Source organism: Austrofundulus limnaeus, unplaced genomic scaffold, assembly GCF_001266775.1.
Source record: "Austrofundulus limnaeus strain Quisiro unplaced genomic scaffold, Austrofundulus_limnaeus-1.0 Scaffold737, whole genome shotgun sequence".
NCBI lineage: Eukaryota > Metazoa > Chordata > Actinopteri > Cyprinodontiformes > Rivulidae > Austrofundulus > Austrofundulus limnaeus.
This window is the reverse complement of record NW_013953139.1, coordinates 99,401-113,509: the sequence shown is the minus strand read 5'-3', so window position 1 is coordinate 113,509 and position 14,109 is coordinate 99,401. Positions and strand designations below refer to the sequence as shown.

At 41.1% G+C, this 14,109-nt stretch overlaps 1 protein-coding gene across 1 annotated transcript in view; it reads right to left on the bottom strand.

Annotated features, from left to right (window-relative positions):
• The window catches only part of LOC106532239 (integrin alpha-5), a gene marked incomplete in the record, with an annotated part of 81,050 nt that overhangs the window by 55,927 nt on the left and 11,014 nt on the right, over positions 1-14,109 (bottom strand). The window contains 2 exon segments of the mRNA XM_014028263.1: positions 496-596; positions 9,560-9,684. Coding sequence (XP_013883717.1) covers positions 496-596; positions 9,560-9,684 — 226 coding nt within the window.

The window sequence follows — 14,109 nt, the reverse complement described above, 5'->3', positions numbered from 1 at the left end:
CACACACACACACACACACACACACACACACACACACACACACACACACACACACATATACATCTGGGGCGGAGTTATCTGTTCACAGGGGGTAAGATACACTTTAACCCGTTCACCTGTGAACTGCAAAATAAAAATAAAAAAACAGATGTTTTTGAGCATTGCTCAACTTTCCTTGTCTTTTGTTGTCCCAGCATTTTTGAAATGTGTTGCAGGTTTCAAAATCAAAATGAGTGAATATTTATAAAAAAAAATTTAAATAAAATATTTTTCCATTTGAACATTAAATATCTTGTCTTTGTAGTGTGTTCAATTGAGTATAGTCTGAAAAGGATTTGCAAATCACTGTATTGTGTTTTTATATATTTTAGACAACGTCCCAACTTGTTTGAAATTTGGGGCTGTCAATCAAATATATAATACAGGATGAAATGACAGAATAATGTGTAAAAAAAAACAAACGGACCACTTTTACAGTGGCCTGAGAGATCTTACCAAGATGCTGTTGCCATGGGAACGCACAGTAGCTCCAAACCACTGGTGGGATTTGAACTCAACTTGAGTGTTCACATCATTGATGTAAAAATATCGATCACCTGTAAAAACAGAGAAAAAACTAACATGATGCAGAAGTTCAAGAAGTGTCAAACATGTTCCTCTCTAACAGAGACACAGTTGATTTATTTTGTGTTCCTCTCATGAGTTTTTACCAGTGCTGGGCATGTTAACATCTTATTATCATTAACACAGTTATTTGTTTTCATATTCCTCCTTCAGATCTCTGGTTATGAACACACACACAGACACACACAAACCCAGTTGTCATGATGGGGAGGTGTGGGATATGGGGCAGAAACATTGTGGAAGTCACCAGACCCTTTAGGGCATCTTTTATTTTAAAACATGGAAATATATGAAATGTATAGAACTAATGGAGTGGGTAGAAATCACRTGACCACACAGTCACATGGTTTCTACCCACTCTACTGGGATCTACTGTAGAAGCTACAACACTAAGCAGAATGGGCAAAYGTCTGGATTTACCATTACTGTACATGTTGGTAACAGAGGATAAAAAGGACTGACAATGTAGAAATCATCAAACTATTAATAATAATAATATTAGTGAAATCATTATTAATATTTTAGAGTGTATATAAATGATCTATGTATATAAAACTGTCAGAAAATTGTGTGAGTTATGGACATATGAACAGAAGAGAAACAGGAAAACATCTCCTTTCATTTGTAAACAGATTAAATCACATTTACCTGAACGTGAACGTGATCAGAGCAGAACTGAAGCTAATAATATAACAGTTTACAATTAAAATGGGTTTATAAAGCTGATGTATTCAATGTTATTTGAACTGGTTAGCAGATATGAGCTTGTGGAGCATATATTGATTGATTTCTGATGCCTTTATTGTCAATGTACGGAGCACAATGAAATTACATTTAAGAACACCCATTCAAGAGACACACATGACGAAAAAATGGGGKAACAGGTGATCAGGTCATGCAGCAACCAGCAGGGGTCGTGCTACCTTAAAAAACACAGAAGGTTAGATGAGGGGAAAAAACATCGTATTATATCAACAAAAGGTGACACACTACGGTGTTTATCMAAAAACCTCTACAAGCAAGAGCACATTTATTAGCCAGAGGAGTAGTGAGTTTGGTGGGGTGTATCTGAAGCCATGAATGTTGTATGCACCTGTGTGAATATCTGAAAAATGTGTCCAAAATATCCAGTCCCCAAAAGGTAGACCCCATAGTTCAGCCAAAGTTCAGAATACTGGTGTTAATTGTTCATTCTGGACAGCTTCAGGTTGTCCTTCAAGGGATCAGATTAGACGGGAATGAGGGGGGGGCACGTCGACGTAAACACCAGGAAAAATTTAGTTCCTCAACATTTTCATTTCCTCAACATTTTCCTCAACATGCAACTACCAAATTTAAATTAAAATGTAAAACGTAAATTTTAGCAGCACATCTGTAGAAGTTTACTCTGCTTCAGTCTTAAACTGTTAAAAAAATGACTAATAGTAATAAAGTGCAGTAAATTTCAGTTCAAACTTAAATGGAACAACTAAAACAAAATCTCAGAAGAACCACAGTGAAAAATAAAATGCTTTTACAACAAACTTCCTTCCATATTCTGCTTATGTCTTAGTTTGTTCTACAAGAAAGAAAAAACAGCATTGAAGTTACTGCAACAACTGCTGCATAGTGCTGTTTATGAAGGCTACTGCTAGCAGCAGCAAACTCTTTGAATTCTTTGTCATGTCTTGTCCTCAAATGTTGAATCAAATTGCTGCTGTTAAAACATCCAACTTTCACTCCTCCTCTTGACAGTTAGCAGAGCACAGCAGACAGTCTGCTTGTTTGGTGTCCTCCGTGCTGCTCTTAAATATCTCCAAACTGCCGATATGTTACTTCTTCTTCTTCTTTTCTTCTCATCGTTCTTCTTCTGTTATTCGGGGGTGCGGTCGGAAATAACTTGTCAGTGCRTTAGCGCCCCCGCCTGGTATGGATTGTTGTTTACCCTTTGTGCAGCGAAGCACAGGAGGGGACAAAAGCGGTATCGGTTAAGAGTATCGGCCGGCTTTTACGAGTACGAGTACTTGATGCTGGTATCGGATCCGATACCGATACTGGTATCGGTATCGGGACACCTCTAAACGTAGAGAAGGCTCCCAAGCAGAAAAGCAGGGAAGATAAGAGAGAGCAGGAGAGAGGCAAAAAGCGTCTTACTCCTCCGAGAGCAGGAACAAAAAAATAAAATAAATAAAATAAAAAAAATATACAGAGTGTATCTCTGCTGAATCATGCTACAATTTAACACAAATTATTAAATATTACAAACTGATTTCTCCTCTGATATAGGTAATATTTACACAGTGTAATATAATACTTTATATTTGATTGTTTTTAGGTTTCTGCTGCAGAAGCAACAGGGCCAGGAGAGAAACCCAGACATCCCTCTCCTCAGCAACACTTTCCAGCTCGTCCTGGGGGACCCCGAGGAGTTCCCAGACCAGAGAGGATACATAATCCATCCAGTGAGACCTGGGTCTTCCCCGGGGCCTCCTACCAGTGGAACGTGCCTGGAACACCTCTAAAGGGAGGCGTCCAGGAGGCATCCTAATCAGATGAACCACCTCAACTGACTCTTTTYGATGTGGATGAGCAGTGGCTCTACTCATAATCCTTCTCCAAGTCTACAAAACACATGCAGACCATTGAGGCAGACTCCCATGACCCCCTTAGCAACTCTGTAAGGGTAAAGATGTAGTTCACTGTTCCACGTCCAGGATGAAAGCCACACTGCTCCTCCTGAATCTGAGGTTYGACAATTGAACAAAGCCTCCCTTCCAACACCCTGGAGTAAACTTTCCTGGGGAGGGTGAGAAGGGAAAACCACCACCCCAGTCTGCCACTCCACAGGAGTTGTCCCAGTCCTCCATGTGATGTTGAAGAGATGTGTCAACCATGACAACCTCACAACATCCAGAGCCTTCAGCATCTCAAGGTGAATCTCATTCACCCCTGGCGCCTGGCCACCAAGGAGCTTTTTGACCACCTTGGTGACCTCTGCCATGGTAATGGACTCATCTTCCCCCAAGTCTTGAGACTCTGCCTCCTCAAAGATGGACTTGGAGGGTGGATTAAGGAGATCCTCAAAGTGTTTCTTCCACTGCCCAATAATATCCTCAGTCCTGGTCATCAGTTCCCCACCCAAGCCAAGTACAGCCTGGGACAGGGAACACTTTCCTTTCCCTGAATGGTTTGCCAGAGCCTCCTTGAGGTCAATTGAAAGCCCTTCTCCATGGCATCTCCGAGTTCCTCCCACGCAAGAGGTTTTGCATCTGCAACTACCGAAGCTGCGACACTGTCAGCTGCTTCAGGAGTCCTCTGAGAAAGCCAAGTCCTGATGGCCTCCATCACCGCCGGTGTCCACTAGTGGGTCGTTTGGTTGCCTTGTTGAGTGGTAAAATGTCTTAGATTCAAACATGTTTAGGATTTTTATGCTTCAGTTTGCATTTACTCGTGAATTTTTGGTTGTTTTAGTAATTGTGTTTTAAACTTTAATCTAAACTGAGGCAACACAAGCATGAACAGTAGCTCTGCACATGGATACTGCTGCTACCTGTCTGTTGACCAGGAGCTGACCCAGGAAGCCCTGCCCACCTTGTTTGCAGAATGAGGCAAAAAGGCATATGGTAAAGTAAAACAGGAGACAGAGAAGTGTAAAAACAACACATGGAAATAAAAAGACTTGTGGGAAAAATATTTAAAAAATTAAACATAAGAGACATAAATGCAAGTACAAGTAAAATGAAAAACAAAATAAATATATTTTTCTAATAACGGTAAAATTTAAATTATGTGGTAAAATATATTTATTTTCCCAGAAAAGGGTGGATTGCTCTCTYCGGGTTGTGGGTGAAGTTCTGCCTCACGTGGAGGAGTTCAAGAATCTTGGGGTCTTGTTCACAGTTGAGGGAAGAATGGAGCGTGAGATTGATAGACGGATCGGTTCAGCTTCTGCAGTTTCACAGACTCTGTACCGGTCTGTTGAGGGAGCTGAGCTGTAAGGTGAAGCTCTCTGTTTATCAATCAGGCTACGTTCCTACCCTCATCTATGGTCACGAGCTTTGGGTAGAGACCGAAAGAACGAGATCGCAGATACAAGCGCCTGGAATATTTTCTCTGCAGAGTGTCTAGACTCTCCCTTAGAGATAGGGTGAGAAGCTCAGTCATCCAGGAGAGACTCAGAGTAGAGCTGCTGCTCCTCCACATCGAAAGGAGCCAGTTGAGGTGGTTTGGGCATCTGGTAAGGATGCCTCCTGGACGCCTCCCTAGGGAGGTGCTTCAAGCATGTCACACTTGGAGGAGACCCTGAGGAAGACCCAGGACACGCTAGAGGGACTATGTCTCTCGGCTGGCCTGGGAACACTTGGAGTCCTCCCAGAAGAGCTGGAAGAGGTGGCTGGGGCCTGGGCTTCCCTGCTCAAGCTGCTGCCCCTGAAACCCGATTTCGGATAAAACGGAAGATAATGGATGGATGGATGGATGGATGGATGGATGGATGGATGGATGGATGGATGGATAGATGGATAATTTGTCATAACTAAGCTGGAAAAATTAACAATAAGGTCAATTAAATTATAAAACGAGGTAAAGTTCTCCTTTTTTAAATTAATTGGTGCATTTTAAGAAGGGATGTCCCGATCCGATTTTGATACCAGATATCAGTCCGACATCAGCCAAAAAACAAGTATTGGATTTTATCGGCCTGCATAAAAAATGTCCGATATAAGCGCTCCTATATTAGCAGTCTTTTCCAGCAGTCCACTGACTCCGCTCCAGCGTTTCTATCCAGCAACGCCTGGATCCAGCATGCAGAGCTCCCGTGATCACAACATGCTGCGCTAACAAAGTAGCAAGAATGTCAGTAGTACTTTCTATTTTCATCAGAAACAGAGTTGAAGCTAAGTGCAAAGATGTCACGCACGAGTTTTCTGTGGGAGCACAGAACTGTGACTGTTTTAAATTGGAGAGACGACCACTCTCCACCCTGGCAGCAGCTTTGCGGTTCGGCTCGGTTCGGTCTCAGTCCAAAAGTGTCTCCATGATTCCAACCGAGCAGAACTTCCTCTCACTCCGGTGGTTCTAGCGGGCAGAAGTGAGGACAGCACGCTTACGGTTTTGACATCAGCAGAATGCTGCCCATGGATTAGCTCTGGGATTGATGGACAGAAGAAAGGAGAGCGCAGATTTTGTTTTGGAATACGAGCGACATGAGGAGAGCAGTGATAAAAGGAGCCAGAGGCTAATCTCCACATGATGCTCAGACTGGAGAAAGTATCAATAATTGACTGACTGATTCTTACTATTTATTTTTGCTCCTGTTTGTAGAGCGATGTTTAATCTGTTTACACACTTGTTTTAGTTAAATATTAAGTGCAATGATCACGTAGTTTTGGGCACAGTCACTAAAATTAGCTGTGGACTCCTAACTTTGAATAGACAATAATGTGGGGTTTTGTTTTGTTCCCACCTTCAGTTATTCCCACCATAAAGCAGCACCAGGCTGACAGATGGTAAAAAAATAACTGTAGTGATTTTGGATAGCTATTTTACACTTTAAAAGTACATTGTGTTTTTATTATGTTTCATTTTCAGGGTACTGTATTTTGTTTTACTGTATTTATTAAATTGTAGAATGTTCTTCAGTTTAAAATGTATGTGATCCATTGGTTAAAAATAAATGGGTCAGTTTTTCTCATACCTCCTCTTTTTCACTGTTTGACCTGATCAAGACTTTTCTAAGATTTCACACTACAAAAACAGGTAAAAGTGTGTGATTTGTACTAATATGGTATCGGTCAAGATCAGTATCGGCCAATTCTCAAAGTTGCAATATCGGTATCAAATCAGAAGTGAAAAAGTTGTATCTGGACACCCCTAATTTTAAGTGTATGTATTAATTTATTTATTGGTCCATTTACAGTATATAAGTACAGTCCATTTACCATTTACCATTTTTATATATTTCTGCGTTTATTTCTAAGTATGTCAGTTTCAGTCTTCCATTTATGAATGGGTGAATGATTGATGTGTGAAGCACTTTGACGTCTCAGGGACTTGATAAGTTCAAGCTATTTACCATTTCTATCTCAAGAAGTTGACTTGCAGCTGGAAGCCTTACTTTTTGAAAAATGAGCATATTTTAAACATTTTCATCTTCAGCTCAGTTTGCCTGTTTGGTAAATATGGGATGTGTCATTTAAATGTTTGACACGGAAGATGTCTGAAGATAAAACTCTTCTTGAATACTGTGTAGCAGAAGTCTGAGACAGTGAGTGTGTGTAAACAGTTTATGGGTGTGTATTTCTGCACAGTGGCAGCACTCTTTCTGTAAACTGTGRCCTGATATTATCTTAAGTTCCTCCCTGTGATCCTCAAACAGTGGTCCTTATCACATCCTGCGTTTCTGCTGGACTTGATTATTTCCTGGCAGAACCAAGAGCAGCATGGATCCTCTGGGGTCTTTGTCCTAAATTAACTTACAGCTTTCAAAAATCAAAGCTTTTCAAAAAGCCAGATTCTAAGTCCATGCCTCAAAATGTGGAGCARRCCCTGAGGTTGGGGCAAGATTTACAATTATTATACCAAAGACTAGTTCTGTTAAAGACTTAGCTATCCTTGAATGTGTGTGTGAATGGGTGAATGATTGTAGTGTAAAGCATCGTGGGGTTTGATAAAGCTCTGTATAAGTTCAGTCCATGTTCCATGTGAAGGAATGTGGGGAAATAATGGAGCTGCTTTGTTCAATCCTGCAAAAATAACTTTATGATCAATCTCATACTGTGAGTTTCTTTAACATCAGCTAATGCTACAAACAAACACACACACACACACACACACACTGGCAAAAACATTTTACAAACTTGTTTTACACTAATAATGATTTATCTTCTGAGTTGGAACAATCTGTCAGCAGCTGATGTTTACCTTGTTTGTCGAAGTTGATGATGCTGCAGTTACTTTGGCTCCAGGGACACAAGTAGACCGCTCCTCCTTCTGTGACGTTCAGCTGGCTGGTGTTGGATTTAGGAGCACCGATCAAAATACTGATACTACAGAGCAGAAAAATAAACAAAATTACTAGTTGTAAAGAATCAAAGGAGGGAATCTGCAGCTGTGAAGTCTCAGTTTAAAAGTGTTGGTGAATATGTGGAGTAAATTTTAGATTTAGTAACAAATTTTCCACATAAATGTCTCGAACCACTAATAAAAACAAMCCGTCAAGCAGTTTTTTCTGTCATGCCACACAGGCTGTTATCGCCATGATGATAAATCTGTGATATATTGTGCAGCCCTATATTGTGTATATATTGTGTGGGTTTTTTACTATTGTAGAGGGTAACAACACAATAATCATGTCAGTATCTGACATATTTAGTGTGAATACATGAACGATGACTCACACCATCCTTCCAACAAAAGCACTAACAGCAGCTGTGCATCACACAGGACACACGTGGAGACAAGTCAGAAAATCTAATTACTGCCTACATGTCCACACATCAGAGAAACAAWTCCAACCCAGTCAGTGATGTCCCAGCTAACTCTGCTGATGCTGCCTGTTCTGAACATCTTAGAAACATGGCATTTCTTTTTTTTACAAACAGGAAGTGCTTTGGTTTTAGCAGTCCAGTCCAGTCCAGTCCAGCATTGCAAAGCTATGAAACCTGCTGTTACTGAAATTAAAGGCCTATTTATTAGAGGTGCAACAATACATGTATTTGTTTGTAATAATTCAATTCAGTGATTTCAGTTCAATACATAAGGTGATGATTCTTCTCTGATGAATCATCACCTTATCGTAGTGGAGGAGTTTGTGTGCCTGAATGATGAGCTATGCTGTCAGGGGCAATTAACTCGGTGTCCCTTGCCCAGACGTGGGTTACCAGGGCCCCACCCTGAAGCCAGGCCTGTGGGAGGGGCTTGTCAGTGAGCTCCTCAAGTAGGGGTCTCTGCGGACGAGTGGGCGTGTCCCAACGAAAGGCGATTCTAAAGCGACACACCTGATTTGACGGACTTTGTTAAAGGGACACACCTGATTTGACGGACTTTGTTAAAGGGACACACCTGATTTGACGGACTTTGTTAAAGGGACACACCTGACTGGACAAGCAAAAAAGGGGCAATGCCGTATGGCACCACTTCAATGGACAAGAACAAAACGGGCGTTACTGTACGGCGCCACTTTTTCTGGAGAACCCTACTTGGGTCACATTTGCCCTGGTTAACCGTTATGTTGGGGTCAGGGTCAGGCTGTAAAGAGATCAAGCAGGGTCTAAGGATACCGTCATGTAGGCCTCGTAGCCCACAGTGTTTATGCTTTTGACATGCCCACTCTTGTGACACACCCACTTTGATTCTGCAGATAACCCCTTCTCGAGCGCCTGGTGGCCAAGTCTCTACCCATGGGATCTGTCCAGGCTCAGCCAGGACAGAGTTTACGTGGACTTACATGGACAGAATTTCTCGGTGCAGCCAGGGGGCGGAGGGAGTCTGGTTTGGAAAAAGGGTGGATTGCTCTCTCCAGGTTGGGGGTGAAGTTCTGCCTCAAGTGGAGGAGTTCAAGTGTATTGGGGTTTTGTTCACAGTGAGGGAAGAATGGAGTGTGAGATTGAGAGATGGATCAGAGCAACATGTAGAGTTTTGTGGACTCTGTATTGGTCTGTTGTAGTTCAGAGGGAGCTGAGCTGTAAGGCAAAGCTCTCTGTTTACCGATAAGTAGGGGTGTCCCGATCCGATATCGATATCGGATATCGGTCCGATATCAGCCAAAAAACGAGTATCGGATTTTATCGGACTGCATAAAAAATGTCCGATATCAGCGCTCCGATATTAGCAGTCCGTTCCAGCAGNACACACACACACACACACACACACTGGCAAAAACATTTTACAAACTTGTTTTACACTAATAATGATTTATCTTCTGAGTTGGAACAATCTGTCAGCAGCTGATGTTTACCTTGTTTGTCGAAGTTGATGATGCTGCAGTTACTTTGGCTCCAGGGACACAAGTAGACCGCTCCTCCTTCTGTGACGTTCAGCTGGCTGGTGTTGGATTTAGGAGCACCGATCAAAATACTGATACTACAGAGCAGAAAAATAAACAAAATTACTAGTTGTAAAGAATCAAAGGAGGGAATCTGCAGCTGTGAAGTCTCAGTTTAAAAGTGTTGGTGAATATGTGGAGTAAATTTTAGATTTAGTAACAAATTTTCCACATAAATGTCTCGAACCACTAATAAAAACAAMCCGTCAAGCAGTTTTTTCTGTCATGCCACACAGGCTGTTATCGCCATGATGATAAATCTGTGATATATTGTGCAGCCCTATATTGTGTATATATTGTGTGGGTTTTTTACTATTGTAGAGGGTAACAACACAATAATCATGTCAGTATCTGACATATTTAGTGTGAATACATGAACGATGACTCACACCATCCTTCCAACAAAAGCACTAACAGCAGCTGTGCATCACACAGGACACACGTGGAGACAAGTCAGAAAATCTAATTACTGCCTACATGTCCACACATCAGAGAAACAAATCCAACCCAGTCAGTGATGTCCCAGCTAACTCTGCTGATGCTGCCTGTTCTGAACATCTTAGAAACATGGCATTTCTTTTTTTTACAAACAGGAAGTGCTTTGGTTTTAGCAGTCCAGTCCAGTCCAGTCCAGCATTGCAAAGCTATGAAACCTGCTGTTACTGAAATTAAAGGCCTATTTATTAGAGGTGCAACAATACATGTATTTGTTTGTAATAATTCAATTCAGTGATTTCAGTTCAATACATAAGGTGATGATTCTTCTCTGATGAATCATCACCTTATCGTAGTGGAGGAGTTTGTGTGCCTGAATGATGAGCTATGCTGTCAGGGGCATTTTGATGCAACACTTTTCTTTTGTATTTTTTTCTTAAATTTCGCAACAAGCATTTAGTATGAGAGCACTGCAGCTGCCAACTTTCCAAAAGTGGAATAAGGAAGACCAAGTGGACAGGGTGGAGCAGAGAGGGGACTCATTTCAGACTGATGTCATCAAGTAAACACATTAGCAGACAAACATGCACAGGCTCGTGTTAGAAGAGCTGAAATATAACATGAATCTGTCCATGTTGGTACATTTAACTTTTAGCTAGTCTTATACAGAATCAATTCCTTTCTTGTTTCTTTTAACTTTAACAAGTCGGCTTCAGCAGTCATTCAGCTGTGTTCACACTGAAACTTCACCAAAATCTAATCCTCAAGTTTGTTAAAAAYATTCTGACAATTTTAAATAAAAAGTCATCCAGTTTAGAAGACAAACATAGCTCTTAAGCTCCAAGGGTTTTCTTGAAGTTTGTGCTGTGTCTGATGGACATAGAAATGGTTTTTATGAGTTTTTAGCCAAGATTCTGGCTTTTCTATAAATATCACACATGTCAAAAAGAAAAAAGTTGTATAGGTCCTCTGGACGGGTTCTTCTCTAATGAAACGTTTCGTCTCTCCTCCAAGAGACTTCTTCAGTCTGAGAGTTTCAGGCAAAATGCAGGCTTTTTAAGCACTGCTTCCATGTGACTGATACTCACATCACATGGCTATCATTGACACCTAACTAACACCTATTGTCCCATCCAGAAGACCTATACAATTTTTTTCTTTTTGATTTTTTACGTGGATTACTGAGATGCATCAGGACATCACACATGTCTATGTTTAACTAAGAGAAGTGGTATTAATGGAGGTAGAAAAAAAAGCTATAATTGTGCTCCTGCCAGSGAGGCACATCATTCTTCTAACATCCGCTAGTTGACCATCCTTCCCCGCAGAAAACATGATTCTTCAGCTCTGATTGGACAAACTCACATTTTCACCTACCAAAGATTATTGGTATSCTTGTTTGTCTTTGTGTCTATGGTGAAATAATAATGATGTGATTGTGATGCTGATGTGATTGTGTTTTATGTGCTGCAGAACAGGAACCTGCTGTAAAACAGCAATTATGCTGAGTCAGGCTTGATTTTTAGTAATCTTTTCCTGTTAAATCAATAAATCAAATCAAATCAATTATGTTCCCTGGTGGGATAATAAATGAAAACTTGCATCATCTTAGAGCTATAAATTAAACTCAGTACAGGTACTAATAAATGCTAATATTTTTAGAAAATTTTAAAAACTTAAACATCTTCAGTTTAGACCAAAGTTAAGAGCTGGACATTCATCTGTTATTTTTTTACCACTTTTTCCTGTCCAGGTCAAGGGGGGTCTGGTGCACATTTTCAGCAGTGTGCAAGGGAACACCCTGGACAGGTCTCCAGTCCATTGTCTCAAATATTATTGCAATAAATGATAATATTGTTTGGAGACTAAATTAAGCTAATATAATTATATCACCGACACCCTGGATGAACCTTACAGAAGCTTACAAAATTAATGTGTATTAAAAAAAGTTAGGATTTGACCTGGACAGGAGATTGTGACAACGGTTGCTGAAAGCTGGGTGATTTATTATTTGTGTCTACCACTGGCTTCATAAAATAACCGCTGTCAAACTCGCGCCACTTACCAAGTTTACCAAATTTATGTCATGTAAAAAAAAAACTTTTGGCAACCTGATGCCCAGCTGGGTGCCCTGAGGGGGTCCTGAGACATGGCCAGCTAAAAGAAAACAGCTAAAAATCGAAGTAGACTGATCATGTTTTTAAATCCTTCCTCTTCACATTTAAATCATTCAGCTGGGTCTTCATGAAGTGGAACTACAATGCTTTGGTTTGAACTCCTTATTCTCACTTTACCAGCCCCTCTTTTACCACTTTTCTGCTGTGGCTCAAAGCAGCTCGTTTTGATACTGTTCCTTTAAGATGCTTCAAGCCCCGCCCCCTCTGGCTTCCAGACTGGTCCACTCTAGTTTTGTTTTCTAGGCATGCAGAAACATTTTATTTAAAAATGATTTAAAAATAAGCAGCACGGTGGCTCAGTTGGTAGAGCTGATGCCTCTCAGCAAGAAGGTCACTGGATCAAATCCCGGCCCGGGTATTTTTCTGAGTAGAGTTTGTATGTTCTCTCCGTGCATGCGTGGGTTTTCTCCAAGTACTCTGGCTTCCTCCCACAGACCAAAAACATGACTGTTAGGTTAATTGATAACTCTAAATTGACCCTAGGTGTGAGTGAGAGAGTGAATGGTTGTTTGTCTCTTTGTGTCCCTGTGATGGACTGCAGACCTGTCCTGGTGTCCCCTGTCCCTCACACAGTGACTGCTGGATATGGGCACTAGTGACCCTGAAAAGAAGAAGCAGGTATAGAGAATGGATGGATGGATTAAAAGATGTCAACAACAGAAGACTTGTCCATCCAGCCTTACATACTGGAGCCAGAGGAGAACTAAGAGGAGGAAATTGTAGTTGGTAAGTCCAGACTTTATTTGGTAGTTCCATCACAGATAATCTGACGTAATAGTTCAGAAAACATCATAGAAAAATAGAGAAAACTGAACGGGATGAAAAATCTGACCCAAACWGAAGATAGAGATCTCTGCAGCACCAGAGGAGACTGAATTCAGCTCTTCTTTCTCCTACAGACTCCAAGTTYACAACAAAATGTACAGAACAGCTCAAAAAGTGGATTTTGCAGGMTATGRCCCCTTTAATTCAAAATAGTTTGTGTTGGCATAGTGTAAACATGTTTCTAATCCAACTTTATTTGTAAAGCATTTTAAATATTACCACAGATCCAAAGTGCTGTGCACAGCAGACAAACTAGAACATAAGAAAAAAAGACTAAAATCTGATAAAAAAAAAAAAAAAAACAACCACTCCAGTGGTGTAAAACACCAAACTCAGGCCTGTCTAACATGAAGAGGAAACTCGTAGATTTTAAGAGCTGCTGCAGGAAAAGTTTGATCACCTCTGAGTTTGTGCTTCAGCTCAGGAACACTCAGAAGTGTGTGGTCAGCTGATCTGTGGGAACAGTGGTTTTTATCTCCAAACAGTCCACCTACTGAAACTGAACCTCTCTGCAGCAGTTCTGCAGATCAGCAGGTCTGTCAGCACCAACATGGTACTTGCACTGAAGAAAACCTGAACAGATGTATAATTATTTCCCACAAGCCTTTGAATGTGGAGACACCGCCTTCCCACACTTTCTGCACGTCCCAGAGGCTGAGGAGCTGTAGAGGAGCCGGTCTGGGAACCAGCAGCAGCAGCAGCTCTTCACAATGAGCCCACTGTCAGGATGCAGCATGTGCTCAGAAAGCATGGTTCTGCTGCTGCGTCTGCTCGCCACAGAACAACAGCTGGCCTCACAGGAACATGTTCAACAGYAATCTGCTAAAACTCATGAACCTGACTGCAGACAAAGTGTGCCATTATTCAGTCTGACCACTGTGGCAGAAAGAAACTGCATTTCAACACACGGCTTTAAATCAACATGGAATTGATCTACGGCAGTGCTTCCCAAACTTTTTGTCTTCTGACCCACAAAATATTCATGGCAAAAACTTGTGACCCCAAATATTACTGGTCTGAGTACAC